This window comes from Brassica napus, chromosome A4 (genome assembly GCF_020379485.1).
Source record: "Brassica napus cultivar Da-Ae chromosome A4, Da-Ae, whole genome shotgun sequence".
Classification (NCBI taxonomy): domain Eukaryota; kingdom Viridiplantae; phylum Streptophyta; class Magnoliopsida; order Brassicales; family Brassicaceae; genus Brassica; species Brassica napus.
Genome location: NC_063437.1, coordinates 11,560,220 through 11,582,815, shown reverse-complemented (window position 1 = coordinate 11,582,815; position 22,596 = coordinate 11,560,220). Strand labels below are relative to the sequence as shown.

At 29.9% G+C, this 22,596-nt stretch overlaps 3 protein-coding genes across 3 annotated transcripts; 1 reads left to right on the top strand and 2 right to left on the bottom strand.

Annotated features, from left to right (window-relative positions):
- Window positions 1-2,466, top strand: LOC106454454 (mannose-1-phosphate guanyltransferase alpha). The gene is made up of 13 exons (XM_013896574.3): window positions 1-168; window positions 259-356; window positions 465-565; window positions 631-709; window positions 785-845; window positions 920-966; window positions 1,035-1,127; window positions 1,211-1,301; window positions 1,376-1,526; window positions 1,605-1,755; window positions 1,832-1,924; window positions 2,011-2,122; window positions 2,205-2,466. The coding sequence occupies exons 1-13, from the start codon at window positions 117-119 to the stop codon at window positions 2,303-2,305; spliced, it is 1,230 nt and encodes a 409-aa protein (XP_013752028.2). The 5' UTR covers window positions 1-116; the 3' UTR covers window positions 2,306-2,466.
- Window positions 2,467-2,854: 388 nt separating this feature from the next.
- On the bottom strand, window positions 2,855-8,346 carry LOC106454455 (F-box protein SKIP22). Its single transcript, XM_013896575.3, has one exon. It carries the CDS (start codon window positions 4,140-4,142, stop codon window positions 3,036-3,038), a length of 1,107 nt encoding a protein of 368 aa, XP_013752029.2. The 5' UTR covers window positions 4,143-8,346; the 3' UTR covers window positions 2,855-3,035.
- Window positions 8,347-17,850: 9,504 nt separating this feature from the next.
- Window positions 17,851-20,756, bottom strand: LOC106454456 (wax ester synthase/diacylglycerol acyltransferase 7-like). Its single transcript, XM_048778149.1, has 6 exons — window positions 20,577-20,756; window positions 19,925-20,503; window positions 19,719-19,844; window positions 19,134-19,343; window positions 18,909-19,046; window positions 17,851-18,807 (listed from the first exon to the last, which is right to left on the bottom strand). The coding sequence occupies exons 1-6, from the start codon at window positions 20,754-20,756 to the stop codon at window positions 18,652-18,654; spliced, it is 1,389 nt and encodes a 462-aa protein (XP_048634106.1). The 3' UTR covers window positions 17,851-18,651.
- Window positions 20,757-22,596: the final 1,840 nt, after the last annotated feature.

Genomic DNA, 22,596 nt, shown 5'->3' with positions numbered 1-22,596 from the left:
CCAGTCAGTTTTGTAGGTGCTATCATTTTCGTAACTCGTAACAAACAAAAGTGCTCTCAAGTTTGACCCTCAAAGTCAATTTGTCTGTTTCTACTTTCACAAACCAGATCGTCGAGATGTCGGAAGACAAAGTCGTCGCCGTGATCATGGTCGGAGGACCGACCAAAGGTGAACAACATCTATTCCTTTCTGGATCTCAACTTCTAGTTTCCCAAACGAAATTGATTTTTTTTTTTGCTGAATGTGGATCGATTTTAGGAACTCGTTTTCGCCCATTATCGTTCAATACGCCCAAGCCGCTGATTCCTTTGGCTGGCCAGCCCATGATTCATCATCCTATCTCTGCTTGCAAAAAGGTGTTTGCTTTTGAGAATTGTGAATGTGTCATCTCCAAATTGTGAACTCTTCTTGTTATACTTAGTTTTGGGAATGCTTATTTGTGTTTATGTGTGTTGGAGGTGCAGATACCAAACCTGGCTCAGATTTTTCTGATTGGGTTTTACGAGGAAAGAGAGTTCGCTTTGTATGTTTCTTCCATTTCTAACGAGCTCAGAATCCCAGTGCGGTAAGTTCATTGCACTTGTTGCCTTTTTGTTGGTCTGTTTATAAACCTTCTCATGTTATTGTTAGATACTTGAAAGAAGATAAGCCTCATGGTTCTGCTGGTGCTCTTTATTACTTTCGCGATAGAATCATGGAAGAGAAACCGGTTTGGTCTCTAAATGAATCTTTCTTCTTGCTTCCCTCGTTTGTTTTGTTGATTTCAGCTTCTTCTTTTGAGCAGTCGCATGTTTTCCTCCTAAACTGTGATGTTTGCTGCTCTTTCCCTCTCCAAGACATTCTCGGTAATCTCTCTTTTCAATTCTTAATTCTTCTTCTACCATTTTCATTTTCTTAACTTTAAAACAATATTTGGTAGATGCACATCGTCGATATGGTGGGATTGGAACTATGCTAGTAATCAAGGTTCGGTTTCTTTTACTTCATTCAGAAAAAAAAAACAGATATAAAGATCTCACTCTTCTTGCTTTCAGGTTTCTGCAGAAGCAGCAAGCCAATTTGGAGAGTTGATAGCTGATCCTGATACTAAAGAACTCTTGCATTACACAGAGAAACCAGAGACTTTCGTAACTCTCTCCTACAAGTTTTCCTATTTCCCTCACTGGTTATGTACTTTGTTAAAGCTTATAGAGGTTTCACTCTGATGCAGGTCAGTGACTTGATCAACTGTGGTGTCTATGTGTTTACCTCAGATATCTTCAAAGCCATTGAAGGAGTATACAACCAAATGAGAGAGACGTGTGAGTTTTCTTCACTATTGGCCTATCTCAAGAGACATGCTTTGTTTTTTTTGACTTTATACTAAACTTGGCAGCTAGCAACTACAACCACTTCCAGTATGCTACAAGGTCTGTTCCTGCAGATTTTGTGAGGCTAGATCAAGATATTTTGTCACCGCTTGCTGGAAAGAAGCAGCTATACACATATGAGAATAAGGATTTTTGGGAGCAGATAAAGACTCCAGGGTAGTTAATTATCTTTGATTTGTTTGGTTTTGGACCAAACTCTTCTCCTCCTGCTCACAAGTTCTGTTTTGTTAACAGGAAGTCTTTGAAATGCTCGGACTTGTATCTCTCTCAGCTCCGCGAAACTTCTCCTCATCTTTTGGCTTCAGGAGATGGTACTAATAAGAAACCGATGATTGTTGGTGATGTTTACATTCACCCATCCGTAAAACTACATCCAACCGCTAAGGTAAACCCTTTTTCATGAAATCTTATTAAGCATCTCTCGTGTAAATTAAATCTTTGAATTGTGTCCTTGGAACAAGATTGGTCCAAACGTGTCAATCTCAGCAAACGTTCGTGTTGGACCTGGTGCAAGGCTTATAAACTGCATAATCTTGGATGATGTCGAAATCAAGGTAATGTAACTGAGTTTGTAATGTTCCTTAATGGTAAAAAATGTAGAATAATGATACATGTTTTTTTTTATTATGTTGTAATGCAGGACAATGCTGTTGTTATAAACTCGATCATTGGTTGGAAATCTTCGATAGGAAGATGGTCAAGAGTTCAAGCTAGTGGAGATGACAATGAGAGGCTTGGGATTACCATTCTTGGTAACTTTCACTCTCTTTAAAATCCTGTGTTTTCAATTAATGTTTTTTTAAAAAAATTCTGATGCATTTGTGTGGTATGTAGGTGAGGCTGTGACAGTAGAAGATGAAGTTGCAGTCATAGGAAGCATTGTTCTTCAGAATAAGACTCTCAATGCCAGTGTTCAAGACGACATAATCTTATGAATCATCAGTAGGATGATATACTGATTTTTTTTAATAATGCAAACATAGGAAGAGTTACAGAACTGAGAGCTACTTTGCATTGAGAAGCTCACATGATTATTACTTTGTACTATGATTTTAATATACAGAAAGAATCTATGAAGCAAGAACTTTGCATTTCATCATGAAATTTTCATGTTCTTTTTTTAATCATTTTTTTCAGCTAATTCACATAAAAGAAAGAATTTTTAATTAAATTGTTATGTAAATAAAAATTAACACAAACAGTAGAGTAGATTATATAGATCTTTAACTCATATATAGCTAGTTAATATCAAATATCATGTATACAAGTGTTTCTTACATAAAGTAAATCAACTATATATTCTGTAATTGGGCTAACCTAAAAACCACTATTTGAAAGAAAAAAATAGTTAATGATGATCTTCCTTAGATTCATCCATATAAGCAGGATCTAAAGTGGCAAAATGAAAATGAGAGTTTGAATCTCGCTTGTAAATAATCCAAGGAACTTTATAGATATAGGAACACTATGCAATATGTTAATCATAAGTTGGTCAAAAGCTTTATTTAAAGATATAAAATAACAACCAAATAGCATAAGCAGGGCAAAGGAGAAGAGAAAACTAATCCTAAAACAAAAGACCTATCTAAAGAATAAAAAAATATCCAAGGGATTTATTAGCTAATATGGAAAACACCATTAAACATTCGGAAAGGGAAAGGGGCATCAGCGTTGACGGCGTTGTCTACGGTACGCACGAAGACTACTGATACGGTCAGCGCGAGACTGTGCAATGATCCCAGGACTAGTCACGCTGCGACGACTTATCTCCATGTCACTTCTAACTTTTTGGCGTTGCTTCCAAAAAGCAGCAAACTCTGCCTTCCAAGAAACACTTGATCGATTCACAACGAGATACTTGGCTTCTTCCAAGTACTTCTGTTTCCACAAGCCATCGTCTGAAGCCAGACACTGCATCTCCGCACATACGCAAGCCATTTTGGCAACACTGTCGCCAGGAACCAACTCAAGTATCTTCATCTTCAGCTCCCTTGGTAGAAACATCAAGCAAGGTGGAAGTTCCAAACCATACTTCTCGCAAAGACACGTCATCAACGGGATAGAAAGACCATCTTTCACCATCTTCCAGAACGTGAACACGTCGCGGTAGCTGCTGCAAGAGGCTTGTTTCTCGAACCTCAAAGTATCCACAACCAAATCGATAACGGACACAAACCTATTCTTATTGAGACTAACCCTTTTCACCATACACCCACGGCCTCCTAGCGATCCGTAGACCACAATCGTATTGCTCAAGCTCTGAAACGTAACAGTCACATACTCAACCCTCGTCTTGGTGATTAGCTCAGGGAGAGTATACCTTAGGGATACAGTAAGCAGATCTTTAGAAAAGGTGAACTTATCAAAGCAGCCACGATTGTTTAATAACAAGAATCCAGATTCTAACATGACGGCGTGAACTGAAGTAGCCAAGATAGTCAAGCCACTTTCATCACCAGATTTCTCGAGTAATACCTTTTTCAAGAGAAATGGTACGCTTAACCTTTTGCTTCCAGCAGATGCAACGATCTCAATATTAATCGGAGAAGAGGGGTGTTGAGAGTAGTAGTAAATGAGGTCACTGGGAGTCATACCACGAGATCGGAGTGTATCCTTGGGAGACGGCTTGTCATTGCGATTAAGGGAGAAGTGAACGGAGGAAGGCGTAGATGAACTGATCCGATGGCAGAGATCATGGAGGTTGCTTGTATCAGCCAGTTCAAATTCTAGGGTTTCCCTAGTCTCATAACGTCTCAAACGCAGCTTCATCATTTCTGATCTTTTTTTCTTCTACTAACAGCGGCTTTCTTCTCTTTATATAACAAAAACAATTCCAAAAAATTGGTTAACCTAAAGCTGGTTTAGTTAGTTATACCTATTAGTATCTATTAGATAATCCATTTAAACCTATTTATGAATGTTTTGTTGTTGTCAAATAACTAATCTATATAAATTTTTATTGTATTTTGGTTTTATGGAAATTAAGATAATAAACATACGGAATTTAGATCCCTTTTAAAATCTCTAGCCATTTTTTCGACAATTCTACATGTTTTTTGAGGATTCACGTATGATTGCATCACCTAAGCCGTCATGTCGAATACAAAATTGAATGTATTTCTGGTGTAGAAATATTAATGAATCTTTAATCAAACTACTGAACCAACCATGAACCTTAATCATTTTCTAGATTTTGATCCGCGCTTTGAAAATGTGGATTTATTTTCTTTTTTGAATAATTCCACTGAAAGATATAAAGATTTGTTAAATGTAAAATTATATGTTTCAAATTATGTGTAACCTAATTATGAATATAATTTTGTTGATTATGTATGTTTAAATAGATGTATATATGGAGATGGAATTTGACAATGTGGCATATATCAAAAGTTAATTTCGAAGAGTTATCAATAATTTATAGTTTATATATATATGGAGATGGAATTTGACAAAGTTGAATATATCAAAAGTTAATTTCGAAGAGTTATCAATAATTTATAGTTTATTAAATTATAAGCTTTGAAGTTTTCAAAATATTATATTTGCAAATAAATCAATTCCTCCGTTTCATATTAGTTATCCTTTTAGAGTTAAAATTTTGTTTTATTTTAAGTGTCGTTTTGTGTTTTCAATGCAAAATTTATTAACAATTTTTTTTTGTTGGTTGAAATATAGTTAGATGTATAGGTTATGATATTTTTATTTTGAAAATATGCAAAATTAAATGTTTTCTTGATCTGTGTGCATAAACCTAAAATAACAACTAAAATGAAACGAAAGGAATGTGATAGTTTTACATAAAAATAATTTAATTTTTAAGGAGGTTAAAATTATAATTAATAATATTGCTAAATTTTTTTGATTTGTTTTCCTTTAGAAGATAAATATTATATAGTATGTGTCTAGCATCAGTTTATAAAAGACATGTACAATAAGTTGATGATTCTAATAAAATCGTATGGAAATTTATAATTATAGAGATCAAATTATCAATAACTATTTGAAATAAATTATCAGAATAAGTGATTACTTCAACTTTCTTTAACTAAATTAATATTGTTTTCTTAGAATCAGTTTCGATATTTTGTTAGATTGTTTGTTTGTTTAGATATTTAAAAGATCTTATTTTTAAAAGGATCAATTTTGAAATCTTGTTTACGTAATGTTATAATATATTTATAATATCGAGGGGTTTAATATTTTAAAATAAGTAAAATGGTTGAAAATTTATTTTAGTTTTGTATAATAATTTTAATAATGTATATTTTTTAAAAGAACCACATATTTAAATCAACTCTAGTATTAGATATTGGATATTGAGATGTAAACTAAACTATAAAATACTAGGAATGTACATATTTTATGGTATTAAGCATGATATAAAACCTATTATATAATTTCATAACAGTTACAATATCAGTACATCAATGTCAATATTGATATCAAATGGACCAACATATATATCAATGTTTCAGACGAAAGCCCATTAGAAAGAAAAGAAAAACATCATTTAGATCAGATGTATTTCATTTATTCTTTTTTCCTTTTCTAAATTGTAAATATCATAAAATGAAAGGTTTGATTTACAAAGGCAAATCTAAAACTTGCAAAACCTTGGCAAAAAGAAGTGAAAAAACAAGGTGAAGCAAAAGTACGACTGAGCAGATGAAATAATCAGCTCAACCACAAAAGGCATTAGGTTCCTGAAACTCTTCTTATGGCGCTTTGCTGTGATGGCATTCCGATCCGGACTTCCTTGTCTATTAGCCTGTGGAGACTAATAGGTGATAATGTGACAGAGTTGTGAACTTTGTATTCCCTCTGTTTCCAGAGGTGGTGATGATAGCTTGATCAGCCAACTTCCTCAAAGTTATGAACAATCATTTATATTCTCCTTCCACGAAGATGGCGACACTAAATCATTTTCCAGAAAAGGATGCCGTCGACGTTGCCTGGCCTAAAACCTGAGATGACCTACATTAACAATCTTTAGAACCAAGCATTAACTTGGACAATCGCTGAACCGCCTTTTCTTGGCCACCGACACCGTAAGAGGTGATCTGATCCATCCCAAGAAAAGTAGGAGTAGATGAACATATATAGTATGTGTCACGTTTTCTTAATATTAAAGATGTTCATAACAAAAGAGAAGTTATATCAATCAAATGTTAAAAATGGCCATAACGAAAACAATATATAGTTGTCAACGTCGTATTTTAATTAAAAAAATATATACCAAGATATTAGTAGTACAATAGAAGCTTTATAAATTAATACTCGATAACTTAATAAACACGCTAAATTAATAAAAAAATTTGGTCTCGACCATTACACAAATCAATAAAATAATAAGATAATTTTTTTTTCAAATCCTTTGTAAATATATTATCCCACTAAAATCATAAATTAATTTATGTATAAGATTTAAATAATTACAAATAAAACAGTGTACCATTTCAGTATATTTGATAATATTTAGTAAAGTTATATCTAAAACTACATTTAAATTCTATGAAGCATATTTCGTACTCAACAATTAGTATAACAAAAAACAATGTAAAAGTCAAATTTCTAAAATTTAATTAATATATATATATATATATATATATATACAAAAATGAACTATTTTTTATTTTATAAAAAGTATATTCTAAAGTAGAGAAATCTAAAAAAGGATTATTTTTTTGTAAATTAATTAATTTTTATAGTCTTAACATTGTTAATTTATAGAGTTTTGACTCTATATTAATAGGCAAGATATATAAAAGTACGGAGAGGATCGTTGCTGATTAGTTGGTGTCTTTTTCATTCCGATTTATATCCTTAATTGAGATTTAAATTGTTATGCAAATCCATAATCACGCAAAAAGTAATATCACAGTGAAGAGTAGGGGTAAATCTAAAAAAGAGATACTGTTTTAATTGTACTGACTAGATTTTGACCCGCGCTTTCAAAGCGCGGGATTATTTTCGAAACATTCCAAATTTATTTGATATAAATTTGTATTTTAATTGTATTTACACTTAGATATTACAAATGAAACATTATATTCAATGTTTTGAAACCCGACCCAACCCAACCCGCAATTAAATTTCCAAATTCGGTGGTTCATATGTAATCCATTTTAGTTTTTTTTTAAAAATTGTTATTTAAAAATTCTATAAAACCCGTAAGAACTGCTAAAACCCGAGATCTGGTTATCGGTTGAACTGATGGATGAGCCAATATGTAATCCGGTTTGATTTATTATTATATTTAGAGTATTGTAATATATATATATGTATTCATGAATGTTCAGATGAATTGTGAATATATTATGAAATTGATATTCCAATTTTAATACAATTTTAGTCCAACTAAATTTCCATCTTGTTAATGGATTAATATTTGAGGGGATGCATACTAAAAATAAAATAGATTCAGCATCAATAATGTGTATACGTCTATTACAAATTAATGATTTACGTTTGCGAAAAAATATAATTGTTTATTTAGTTAGTTTACTTTTGTTATTCACATATTATTAGATGCTTTTTGATGTTTTGTCTATGGCTTATTTAAATTTAAAAGTTAATTTCATTATTCGCATTAGAAATGTAAATATTTATTATTTTAATTTTGATATATATTTTTATTATATTTAGTTCTTAATTTTTATAATTTATATATATAGTTATATTTAAAAAATTAAAATATTGACTCTTACTCTGTGGCTTCGATTTATGTTAATGTAATGTTCTATGATATATTTGTATTAATATATTTGTTCAATTAGTTTATATTTGATATATATATATATATATATATATTACATGTCCGTTTGAGTAACCCGTAAAAGTATATTCATTAAACTATCAATAGTAACATGTTTCATCATATAATTACTATTAATATTTATTTTATAATATATATTTATATATATATTAAAAGTCTAACTATAAGAATTATATTTTTATGTATTTGGTGAGGGTTTTGAAAAATTTCTTTTTTTTTCATTTGGATTAATATATAGTTGTATATATACGAATGAATAGATATATATATATATATAATTATTTATTACATTAATAACTAAAATATAATTGATTAGTTATTTGAATTTCGTATTAATATAAATTAAATTCATTAGTTTAAAAAATAATAGATTAGTTTGTTAGTTCCTTAATTTTAGGTATGATGTATATTTAACAATTAAATTAGATATGAGTAGAAATAATAGAAAATATAATTAAATATAATGGTCCAACCTAGACTATTTGTAAGTAGATAAAAATTGCTTCTGTTTTAATAGTATTGATTGAAATCAAGGAAACACTTATTTTAATTACGTGAATTAATTTAATCTAAATATTAGTAGTCCAATGCCGGTCCTAAAACAACAAAAGAAAAACATAAAATAAATTTAATGGCTTATATTTTAATTTAAATAAAAATAAAGAGGTTTATATAATGACAAAAGAGAGTAAAAATGTAAAAGTTATGAGTACAGTTTTTTTAATAGGCCCAAAAAGTTGATATACTAAAGATTTTAATAATTTTAATAAAAGATTATTTTTTTTAATGTGGAAATGAATATTCAGATTCTTAAATGATATAATTATCAAGATAAATATCATCATTTTTGTTGATAGACGTCATGAACTTCATTGATACATGAAGAATGTGAAGTGTTGATATGAGTTAGGTAGTACATGAATACTCTATTGATAATAAAAGTGGTGTTTACAACATATTGTTCCCAATTAATGAAGATTATGTCTACACCGAAAGAATGACATGCATTCACTATATACATATTTGAAATTTTTTCTAAAATGTAAGAAATCTTGTCCTAAATTCACAATCAACTTACATGTGGTGTTCGGTGTTGTTTTTCTACTATGTTATCTGTTAGTTTTGCTAACCAAATTGATCTTATAGCTTATGTTGAAAAAAAAATATAACTTTCCACTTTTTTACAAGAAAAATAAAGGCAACATAAACAACATGAGATTGTGCCTGCAAAATAGAAGTCCAAAATGATATTGGTAATTGTGTTTTAACTTGGTTAATGTTGTAGGAAATCTGAAATAGATTCTGTTCACTCCAATTGAACTGCATCCTGTCTCTCAAGTTTTCATTTCTTCACTTAAAATGTATTTATGTCATTATTGTTCTCACCAAAAAGAAAGATCGATTTGCATTCATGGTTCACTTTCGTCTTTAAATTTTTGTTTTGTCTTTAGAATCTTGAAATTGTGTATTCCCTCAGTTTTATAATAAGAGTTATAAGTAAAAAAATTCAATTTTCTTTATAAAATTGTTGACATCGTTTACATTTGTGACTAACTACATAATATATCAATTTTACTTATTGATTGAATTGATTTATTTTATGATAGTAAAAAAATTATATAAAAAAATGGGCTTCGGATCTAAAAGATTATTGTTTCTTACCAAAAGTCATTGGTAAATTACTGTTGATAAGTCAAGTTAATTTTTTTTACTTGTCATCTTCTCAGTGATCTTAAATAATTTTGTTTATTTATCATCTTCTTATGATTTTTACTGAGGATTCATCAATTTAAACTTATCATATTATTTAAAATTAATTAAATAAGTATAAATAATAATTAAAATATAAATTATAATATTTTGCTGGATGCAATGTTTAAAATCATATTTGTTATAAAAATAATTCCAAAAATACATCTTCATCTTCAAAAAAAAATTATGTATTATATTATATGAAATATTTTGCTTGAGACAGCCTTTAAGATAATAGTTGGCTTAGTATTTTAATATGTACTAGTTTATTTTAAATAACTAATTTATAATTTGTTATAATGAAATAATATTATATTTAATTGCAGTTTATATGATTTTTATCTTTATCGCAATATGAATATGTAGCTATAAGTCAAACAAAATTATATATATCTTAAATTTTAAAACTATCTGAATTTTTATATATATATATATATACACTTTTTGATCAGAGCTTAAATTTATTGAGTAATATATTATATTTAATATAAAAATAATTAAAAATACAAATGCTGTGAGAATGTCTACGGGATCTCCTATATTATATTTTCAGAATGTCTTGAAATTAATATTATATTATTTATTAATTGTGTTCACAAATAAAATGTAGATAATAATTAATATTTGCTGATGAAAAAAAAATATTTGTCAAAACCCCAAAATAATTTTAATTATATCCAAATAATTTAATAAAGTACTAGATTTTTACCCGCGCGCTTGAAAAGCGCATGTTTCTTTTTGAAATTAGATAATTATTAATGAATTTCTATATAAGATATAGGTTCGGACACATTTATTTGGAACTACAAACTGAACCTTACCAAACTGAAAAAAAAAATCAAAACCAGAATTGAAAAGAAATTCACAAATAACTGAGCATATCATATATCTCTAGAGTATAAATATTGAAACCAAACCGAGAGCCCTAATGGATCCCTGAATTTTAAAATGCAAATTATATACTTATAAATATTAAATATATTCAATTTATAAATAACTAAATATCCTAAAAATAATATTTATAAACAGAATTGCCCAAAACAATTACCCGAATAGTTTTTTATTCAAAATATTAAAAAGTATTTGAATTATCCGACATTTTTACCCAAACAATCTGAATTACCTGATATTAAACTGAAAGACCCAAATTATCTAATATTTTATCTATAAATTCCTAATTACCAAAAAAACTTGAATCGAACTGGACTGAGTTTGACCAATTTTTATTGCATATTTGCCGATTCTCAACTTTGCTACTGAACCAAACTAAAATAATCCAACTGAAACCAAACCAAATTTTATAAATAATTGAACAGTTTCTAAATTTTTAGAACCAAGACATCAAAACCCAAAACACCGAACATAAACCCAATGTTGAGAACTAATAGTGAATATACATTTCAATGGTGCGAAGAAAGCATTCTATTTTTACAAATTATTTAATTCTTTTTACTGGCGGTACATATATGGTTTATAGATGAACTAATATATAAGCAGTGTTTTTATATTCGATCTGAATTCGCGGTCGAACCGCAAAACCCAGTTGCCGTATATAATTACGACTGGCTTATGTTTTTCATATAGCACTCTATTAGATATTCTACCAGATGATTTGTTTCTTAAAAAAAAAATCAGATTTAATGAAAACTTATTAATTAAAAATCTGATAAAAACCAAAAACCCGTTATTAACCTATGAACCAACACCGATCCGCAAAAACCCTAGAAAATCTTATAATATTTTTAAAATTGAAGTTAACTTACTTTATAATAGTAAATAACATAATAAAATATTTGATTTGTCATATAAAGTAAATGCATTGTATTTATATTATGCATTTCAAATTATATGTTTTGTAACTGTTGAATCCATCGTATTCATCGTACATGATTTTCCATGATTTTCCTTGCTAAGTGAGGTATATGGTTAGCGAATAATAATTTTTTGGTAAAGAAGGTTTTTTGGTGAATAAGATTTTGAATGTTGGAAATTCTTCTTCTTCGTTTGAGTTCTAGTGAGGATTTCCTTCTTATCTCTTTTTCGGTTCTCTTTCTCTGTCTTTTCGTCTGCTCGATCGGATATGATCAACACATAGCGCCACAGGCACAAGCTGGAGAGGGAGATCTCTTGAATACGGTGGTGGAGCCATACAAACAGTCGGAATTATTAAAACATGAAACGAAAGCACTAATATGACGACGAGTAATATAGTGTTGCAAAATATCATCTCCAAAACTTTCACATAAGCATTCGACCAATAACATAAGTTCGTGGTGGTGTATGAAACAATTTGGATATTATATATAGACTATAGTTTGAATAATAATGGTGTATATTAAAGTAATTAATTGTAGAACCAAAAATAACTAATAGGTCATTTTTTTGTCAACATCATATAAAGACTCAACTAAGACTCTGCAAACCACACCGGTAACTCAGCATTCATATGAACGACAAACGACGATTTCTACTTAGCACTCTGTGGAAGACTGTCCACTCTTGTATTAAGCGTCCGGGGTATATGAATGAGCTCTGGGTGATTGAAACTTTCCTTCAGTATATTGATATCTTCCAAATAACTTGCAAATGTCGGCCATTCTTCTGGTTCCGAAACTATCTTCACCATTTGAGAACAATCCGTTGCAAACGTTACCTGATACTGCCTTAGCCTTAAGTTCTTCATGCATTCCATTGCACAAATAAGGGCTTCGACTTTCGAGTGAAGTGTTAAACTTTCCCTTGTGTTTCTTGCTCCTATTAATCCTGCAAAACCTTCAACAGTACTATACCATCCTTGTCCGGAAAGAATATCATTCTCCTTCCATGACCCATCCGTGAAACACCATCTCCCTGGTATATTAGGTAAGACTTGTAACTCCACCTCCCTAGTTTGTATAGCCCTCTCAGTTATCGATGCTTAGGCTTCTCTCCAAATCAACGGTTCAGTTTCTGCCAATTTTAAAGAATCTCTTGTATCTATGTTGCTAAAAACCTTGTTATTCCTGGCCTTCCAAATATACCAAAGAATCCAAGTAAAATGGTGGTCTTCCATCTGCGGAACTACCCTCCAGTACAAATAATCCATGTTTGTGTAGAGCGGCTGAGTTGGAAAGTTTTCTGGATTTGAGGGAATCCTTGATAGAGCCCATAGTTGGACTGCCAATGAACATTAAAAAAAACACATGATTTATTGATTCTTCGGCCGCTCCACATCTTGCACACTGTGTATCCCCTTGTATCCCTCTAGTCCTCAAATATTTCATTACCGAAATACAACCCGAAACTATCTGCCACAAAAAGTGTTTTATCTTCGGTGGGCATCTGATTTTTCAGGAAAAAGCCTTAAGAGGTGTGACATTTGGACCATATAGCGGTAGTGATTCCTCTCTATCCGGGTAAACCCGCTCTACCTGGTAACCAGATTTCACCTTATACCTGCCATTATTAGTGAAATGTCATCCATCTCTGTCAACCATATGAGTCCGACTCAATGGTATACTCTCTATAATCTTCGCATCGTGTGCGCCAACCATGGATCAGATTGCTTGAGTACTCCACGTCCGTGCAGTAGGATTGATAAATTAATCCACAGTAAGGTCCGGGTTAAGGTTACTAGTAAGTTGATTGTTGTTTCTGGTCTCGAGCGTGTGGTTGGGAGCCAAGGATTGTGCCATACTGAGATAGATGATCCTGATCCCACCCTTTTGATTAGCCCTTTGCTAACAAGAGATCTAGCATATTCAATACTGCGCCATCCATAAGACGCGAATACGAACGGATCGGTTCCAGAGGTGATGCATTTTGAAAATACCGACCTTTTAACACTCGTGAAAATAAAGTATGAGGCTTCTCAATCAGACGCCACAATTGTTTTCCCAACATGGCTGTGTTAAAATCTGTGAGATCCTTGAAACCTAATCCTGCCTCTTCTTTGGAGTGACATACCTTATCCCATGATTTCCAAAGAAGCCCTCTTGTGTTTCCTCCTGAGCTCCACCATTATGCCGTCGCACTTGTTAATTTCTTCGTTACTGTCTTAGGGAGACAGTAGCATGACATAACATGATAGAGCTGTGATCACTGTCTTGATGATTTTCTTCAGAATGATTCTCTTTTAATATTATTGATTTTCAAACTTACGATTTTTGAATTTGACACAAATACTATATCACAACTCATATATGGTAGTTTTTCTTTTTGATTTTTAATTTTTCATAATTATGAAATGCACGAGTTAAGATGATTAATATAATATAATAAAATTTAATGTTGCTCTTACATTATTAATCAATCGAAAGTTCTATATCAATTTTTATTAACATATTTAGGAAAAAATATAAATTTCAGATATATAAAAAACTTGCTTAAGTAATATTTAAATAATATTATCCTCCGATATCGCGGAAAGTAATCCAATTTGTAAATTATTGTTGATAAGTCAAAAAATATAACATCTCGTTATTATTTTCATTAATAACAAACTAATGTAAATTTGATTTTTATAACCTAAATCAATTATGACAATTACTTGAGAAATAATTCTCACTAGATCTGGTCCCGCCCGACCGGGCGGGTGTTTTTTTCTGTTTACGTAATGCAATTAAAATTTTTTACACCATTATATAATGTATCAAAATTTTAATACAAATAATGACAAAAATACATCACATAATAAAAATATTGCTGTAACATAATTTGATTACACGGTGGCAACAAAGTATGATTAATTTAATTTGGGCCACATTTCTATTGAAAACCATTAAAATATGATGAAATAAAGAATTATGAGTTAGTATGATATATGAAATAGATAAATAAGGTATAATTTTTTACGGAAATTAATTTATTCAAAGGCTATGAATAAAATCATCATCCTCCAACAAAATCATCATCCTCTTGATTGATATCACGATATATGTTTGTTGCTGTTTCTTCGTTTCCATTAGATAAAGAATGTGAAATATTGGTAATACCATCCAAGACAGAACGTGGGGGCTTTCTTCTTGTTCAAAAAAAGATGTTTTTGTTTTTCATAATCATATATTTTTAACTTTTGAAAATTTGATAAATTTAATTGTTTATACTTATTATGTTATAGATTCATATGTTTTTCAGGTTTGATTTCAGTGTGTCTTGTTCAATATGATTAGCCATCATTTTTTAAACTATGAGATTGTGTTTTTCTTTTATTGTATTTTTATTTAATTTATTTGGTAAATTAAATAGTAAAGTATCGGAGGTTTAAGTATATTTGGGGTTTTATTAAATTATATTATAAATATTTTATTTTAAAGTTGAATATAAAGTTCAAATATTTTATTGAAATTTTTGAAAACAAATACATTATTTAGACAAACCAAAAATAATAATGAAACTAAGTTACAAAAAAACATTCAAAAATAGGAAGAGATGATTTTGTTCAAAGTCTACTTTATTAAAATTCAAAAAAAAAATACAAATATTATAGAACTAACAGTTTCATCAGCTAAAACCATTTCTAATGTTTCATCAGCGTAAGTGGTAAAAGAATGTGTAGAATGGGTTTGTACTCGGATAGAATATATAGTAGAGGGACAATACCCTAGTTGAGAATAAATATATTTGCTTATTTTGCAAGGCATATTAGGCGAAATAAATGAAAAGAATATTTTGTTGATTTTTTTTCTTGTTTTCGAAATTATGGTAAAATCTTAATGGTTATGATTTGAAATAGGAAATGATAAGATCTTGTGCTTGTTCCGCAAGTGTGTGGGTCAATTTTTGTTAACGCAATACAAAACCCTAAAGTTGAGGAAATATCTTAACCACCCTCGCAAGGCATCTCTTGTTTGCATTAATATGTAGAATATTTTGTTTATTGTGTGTTATTGTGAAACCAACAAAATAGGAAAGAGTAAGATTATATTGGTTAAATTCGAATATTGCATTTATTGTTTAGTAGTTATAGATCAAATTATATATATATATATCTTCTTTGTTCCGAAATTGAAAAGGAAATCTTGTTTAGATACAATTTAGTAGATTCAACAAATGTTTCTATTTTTTTCCGAAGTCTAAGTAGAAGATTGTTGGGGGCAGAGGGAAAAAAATTTTCAATTCAAAAATATTAGCTTTTATTATTATTAATTATTTGGACATATAGAAGTCAGTGGAATATTTCAATATAATAAGGTAGTTACAAATAAGCTACAGACACCACCGTGAAATAAAGTGAACTGAAATTGTTCAAAGTCATATGAAAATCATTGTTAGTTTTTCTTAGTTTAATTTCTTATAAAGCTTATATAATTTGATGTTCGTGCAGGTTACGTAAGCTAAGGATGGGACTCATATAATAAGCAATGTTACGGTGTCGATATTGCAGGGGAATTATTTATGCTTGTTCCTTTATTTAATAATATGTAGTTGATTGAGTTATTAATAATATGTTTCTTTATTTTGTAGTTTGTTTGAGTTATTTTAGGAAAACAATTAATATGTGAAAAAGACAATCATTTTTAATGTAAGATTAATTTAATTCTCAATGGCATTTAACTGTAAATATTGTCTAACTTTTAGGGTTATTTTCTAAGTGTATTTCTGTTTTAATAAAGTAGATGGCCGTTATAATTTGGTCTTTTCCATTATATGAATATGATGGGCATATATAAGGCTATAAAAAGTCTTTGTATCGTTCTCATATCATGCACATTCATACGAACAAAAATAACAAATACTAGATTTTGACCCGCGCTTTAAAAGCGCGGGTTTTTCTTTGGATTATATACAAAATTTGTGAATTAGTAAATTATTATGTTACAAAATCATATGATGTCAAAATATAATTTATTTAAATTACATAATTCATGAATTAATTTATTTAAGATTTTGTATGTATTCTTTTTTTTGTTCAAATATATGTACACTCTTATATAACTCTCTCTTAGGTATGAACATTTTACCAAACCTGTAAGTTGTTAAAATGCTTTGATGAAAACACTAATTTGTTATATTTTTGTGATGAAAACACTGACTCATTTAAATAATAGATATCTAATATATGGTTCATTAAAGTCTTGTTATATGAGGTATAATGTTGGTTTATAATAATTTCATACAATCATTCGATACAAACATATTATATAAACATTACTAATAGAACAATGGTTCATACAAAACCTACTTACATATTTAAAAGGCTATAGGTCGACAGTTTAGATTATAATATTCAAAGTCAATAAACAGAAATATGTTTTATTTAAATGTAGGGGATTTTTATTTGGTTGATATAAAATAAGTTGGTTATAAGATTTAGTTATATATAATAGATTGGACTAAAAAATGAAAGAGTCCAAACAATCTTTATAAGTAGATTTATTAAGACTGCTTCCCTTTTAATAGAATAGATTATTTTATTTTTTATGCTTAAGAGTACACAAAATATGTTCCACATGTTTTATTCTTTAGTGATGTGAAATGGAAATAAATGCAGTTGTATTCTGAGATTTTAGAATTCTATGAAAACTTTACACAATGGCGCGTTTAGGACATCTCCAACCCTATTCCATTTTTGACTCCAAACTCAATTTTGGAGTAAAATTTTCTCTAACCCACTCCATATTCAACTCCAAAATGGAGTAATGGTTAGGGTTACTCCATTTATGGAGTTGAACTTTTTCTATTTATGAAATAATCCTTTTAATCTTTAATGTTTTTATTTCATACTTACAATAATATAATAGCATGAAAAAACATAATACTCCACAAAATATTACTTAATAGTTTACATATAAACTCATAAAAGTCAGAACTAAGAATAAATAATATAAAATTAATATAATATAATATAAATAAGTGACTTAATAATTCGATAAATTGTTTTCGAAACTACCAAAATCGGTGAAGTTATTATTCAAATGGAATAGATGAGTTTTTTAATCTTGTGAGTCAAAATTTTGATTGATAATATTTGTACTTGTTAAACTTGATATATGCACAAACAATGGGACCCAATACATAATTCAAATTACAAAGTAAAACTTTGTTTTTTTTATTTATGTTCTTTTAATGCATATAAATATTTTTGAATTAGAAAAATTGCATATGATAAAAACTGCACGAATTGAAAATGGAAGATAATCTCTAGTTATATTTTTAATGATAAATATTTAATTTACATAAAATATATTATCATGGAAAGTTTGTAAACATAAAATAGTTGGGTTAATTGTTAATTTTTTATAAGTTGAAGGTACTACTAACAATTATTAACTAAATAAAAATGAATATTCTTTTTTGGAGTAAAAATTGGAGCAATACATTGGAGTAAAACTCAACTCCATTTTGAAGTTACACTATTTTTGGAGTAAAATTTGGAGTAATACATTGGAGATGCTCTTACAGAATTTTTTAAAAAAGAGTATTTTTCCTATGAAAACTCTTTTCCTATCCAAATTTGTATATTGGTATTTATATTTATCTATTTATTTATGTAAAATGTTACAATTATCAGTTTGTCCTATTGTAGAAATTGCGTTTCTACAGTGGATATACCTATTGTTCCATGCCAGTGGACTCTCACTCCGAACTTAGAATACTCGCAGTACTTTCTTTGATAGTTAAATGGTAGTACCGTGTTTGAGCTATCAACTCCAAATTTTAGTAATTGTAAAAGAGCGACTGTTTTTATACAGATGGTTTACAAAAAAAAAGTTTTATTGCCCGTAGGTTACCACTTTTAAATATAGATTAGAAAATAAAAACAATACCACACTACTAGAGTAATCCTCTTTCTAGGAGAGCGGCTTTGATAGCTTTCAGAGAGTCCTCTATTTCATCACAAAGCTGGTGGGGACTTGGTATGACATTCGGGTCGACCGCAATGGAGATTACCATCTTTTCCGCATAACTTAAGAAATGTATAGTCAATGCCTATACAAAAATAAGAAGAGAAACTCGATATGAGAAGATAAAGAGAAATGAACAAAAAAAAAAAGAGAAAGTCATATGGTTATAACAAGAGAAAAACTTACATGAGCATGTCCATAGACACTTGGGGCGATGTACACAATAGGATGGCCATGAAAACTGATTTCATCGGTAGGCCCAATCATGTTTGAAATGAATGTGGTTGTGTTCGAAACAAGACGTTTGAGTAATGTCCCACCTAACTACAATGACAAGAGGCTAGTTTTTTTTATAAGAATTCCACATGGTGAAAATTATTTGAGCTCGTCTGATCAGTTAATATAATATACCTTAGCTCCGAAGGTATTGAAGATGAATTCAGTACTCGAAAATGCTAAAGCAGGTAGAAGAGAGTGTTTTCTCCGATCCATAGCTGATTTAGCCTTTGATAGGTACACTAATGGATCAGCCTCTAAACAGATCGAGATGGGGAAGCTAATAGAGCTGAAGTAATTTCCCCATCTACATTTTGAATTCTTCGCCATCATATCCGCCAGTGGCTACATAGTATATACGCATGGTTTACCTTATGTCACAATAAATTTTGTTTCTTATTATGCATTGAAAACCATTTCAATTAAAAGTTTTCAAAATGTATCTCAGCAAAAAAAAGAAGAAGATGAAAACGTTTTTTTAGAAGCTATGGAAACTAATGAAAATATCTCTGTACTTGTCCTCATGAGTAGCCTAGCTGTTTTACAAAATTTAATTTAATTATAACTTATGAAAATATCTCTGTACTAATTATCATGAGTGGCCTAACTATTTTCAAAATTAAATTAAATTATTTGATTAAATTAGTATTAGATTAACAAATTTTATCCCATAAAAGACTTTTTCGAATATTTCAGTGATGAAGTATGTACGTTTCGAACCTGGATTCCCTTGTCGGGCCTTAGGTTTACAAAAACACCTGCGGTAAGTCGTATTTTACCAGGAAAATTGTTCAAGTAGCGTGAAAGAGCAGCTTGTGTAACTCCAAGTAGAACATCGTTGATAGTCTAGCCAAAAACACAAAAAGATCAAAAAGAGAAACCGTAAAAAGAAGTTACTGATAATTAAAATCAACACGAAATCTTACCATGCTCATAGCTTCCTTTATAACTCTTAAGTCATCCAGTGAGACAGTCCGGTGACAAAGTTTCTTCGGACTACTCTCGACGCCCACATCGCCTTTTAGAGGCGTTTTTGTATCCTTCAAGAAAACAGCAATCGCCAACAACAGCACAAGATCCACAAAAGTGTTCCAAATCAATCTCACTGATGAAAAGATGGCTAGTATCAACCTTACGAACCATGAGACTTTGTCTTTATACACCCTTTTACGCCGTTTAAGAGCTGGAATAGTAGCTTTGTCTCGGTGTGATGTTGTCTGAGTGCATGCAGCTAAGAGAGACATGAGGGATGTTCCATCTCCTAACGAATGGTGAGATCTTATTACACATACCGCGTCTGCGTCAGATGTTTTGACGTTTAGGATGTGAATGTCCCATAAAGGTCTTGATTTATCGAGAGGAATCATTGTGAGACGTGAAACGTAGTCCTCAACAAAGAGTTCTCCATCTTCTGCAATCTCATTCTGGTCTTTATCTGCTACAAATATATGGTCTTCTATGTTGACTTGAGTCTTAATCCAACTTAAACCATCTCGTGACTGAAATGGAGTTTAAAACACGCAAGTCAAATACACACTAACGTATGAGTATATATAGTAGAATAAGTGTTTGTTATACCAGTTTGCTTGAGAAACGAGGATGCTTGAAAACATTCTGGTTCAAGCCACTTCGAATGACGTCAGCATTGATCTTAGTTTTGCAACCGATAACGGTGATAATGCAGCAGTCGTTGCCTGGCAATTGAAACACACGCGCCATTGGGCTTAGCGGTTCTCCGTCTTCCTCCCCCGTCGACATCGTCTCTTTCCTCTTTTCCTTAATCACGCCGACGTCTATATTTCCACTCCCACTTTAGAGTGTGAATCATATATACTAAAGTATTATTTTATATAGTTAGAAGTTATTAATATCGTCAAAACTCAAAAGCCTAGAGGTAATTTATTTATAGACTAACACGTCACGCTATGATCTGTAACGTAAAGCAATATAGTAATATTAAAAATTTCATGTGGCGTCTGACGATTTGTTATTAATGGAAAGGTTGTTGCAGCACTGTGGCATTGTGTTCTGTGAGGCTTTAATGTATAAACATCTTTTTTTTTTGAACAAACTAATTACTCAACTAATTTACGCCATTTGTGTCATTATCATTTCTTAAAAATAAGTGAAAACAATAATAATTGGTATAGAAAACGATAAACAACACTATACTTAAATAAAAATTTGATAAATTTAAAATTATAGTTCTAGCTTTACATAGCATTAGATAAGATCGTATAGATATTTCGAAATATAAATTTACTATTAAAATTACATATTAATTTTTTAAACTATTTTTCGTGAGTGTCAAAACTAAAATTGACGTCAATTTATAGAAAAAACAAAAAAAAAGATTTCTTTTAATTCATAGGATTATAGTTATATATATATAATATAATATAATATCCCATCAATTTTTAATTTGGAATGAAACGTAATGACCTTATTTTCAATGATTCAAAAACTAACATCATGGCAAAGATTTTCGATGGAACTGAAAAATTAGCTATTTTAAAAATTCCAAGATTTCCTGATTGATTGCAAATCTCGAGCTCAAAATATGATTGCAAATCAATACTATTAAAACTGAAGGGCCTTTTTTGAGGTACCCTTGAAGTTTTGAAGTATTTACCATTCTTTGCCACTGAATTATTTTTAATCTATGATTTCAATTAAATTTTGTATTTTTGAATTTTATTTTAATTAAAAGCAGAAAATCCTTTTGTTTAAAAATCATTCATAAAACGTTCAAACAAACTTCAGTTGCTATAATTTAGTTATTGTAATGGATACATGATATGTGCAGAAATCACGATACCCAAATTGTATGTTTAATCAACAATATCTCTTAACTTCCATGTTAAAAGGAATGTTGTTATTTTGAAAAATTAATAGCTTAATGTAGTTGACCACAATATATGCAAACTTCACGATTTAAGATTTAATTGACCACCATAGCTGACCATCATATCTGACCACCACGGTTAATATGCTTCACCATTTAGTTTTTAGCAAAATTATTAACTTAACGTAGTTGACCACTATAATTGTATAGTTCTATAAAATATTAATGAAATATTAATTATTGGTAATATTTATACACACGTTAGAAAATAATAATATAAAACTATTAATTTATAACAAAACACTAAATTTCCAAGCGCGGGTTTTTGGGATTATATTATAATACAAAGTTTTATTATATCAAAAAATATAATTTTTAACAGTTATATAATCTATGAATTAGTTTATTTGATATTTTATATGTACACTTTTACGTAAGTTTTTTTTAGGCATGAGAATTATATCCGGATCAAAAAAACAAACCAAACCGACCCGGAAATATAGGTTTAGTTCCAGAGAAGATAACCTATTGGGATTTTTTTTGGACCCCGCATGTCTTTGTTTGAGTCCGGGTCCTACCCTAGACCCGATCATAAATATGTTGTGTTTATTTGGTATATTTAGATATTTTGAATATGTTTCCGGCATTATGAATATTTTTTTAAGGTTTTTGGTTTACGATTATAGTTTTTAATTTCAGGTAAATTTTCAAATTAATTTTTTTTTGGGGTATTTGGATAAAATTTTGGATATT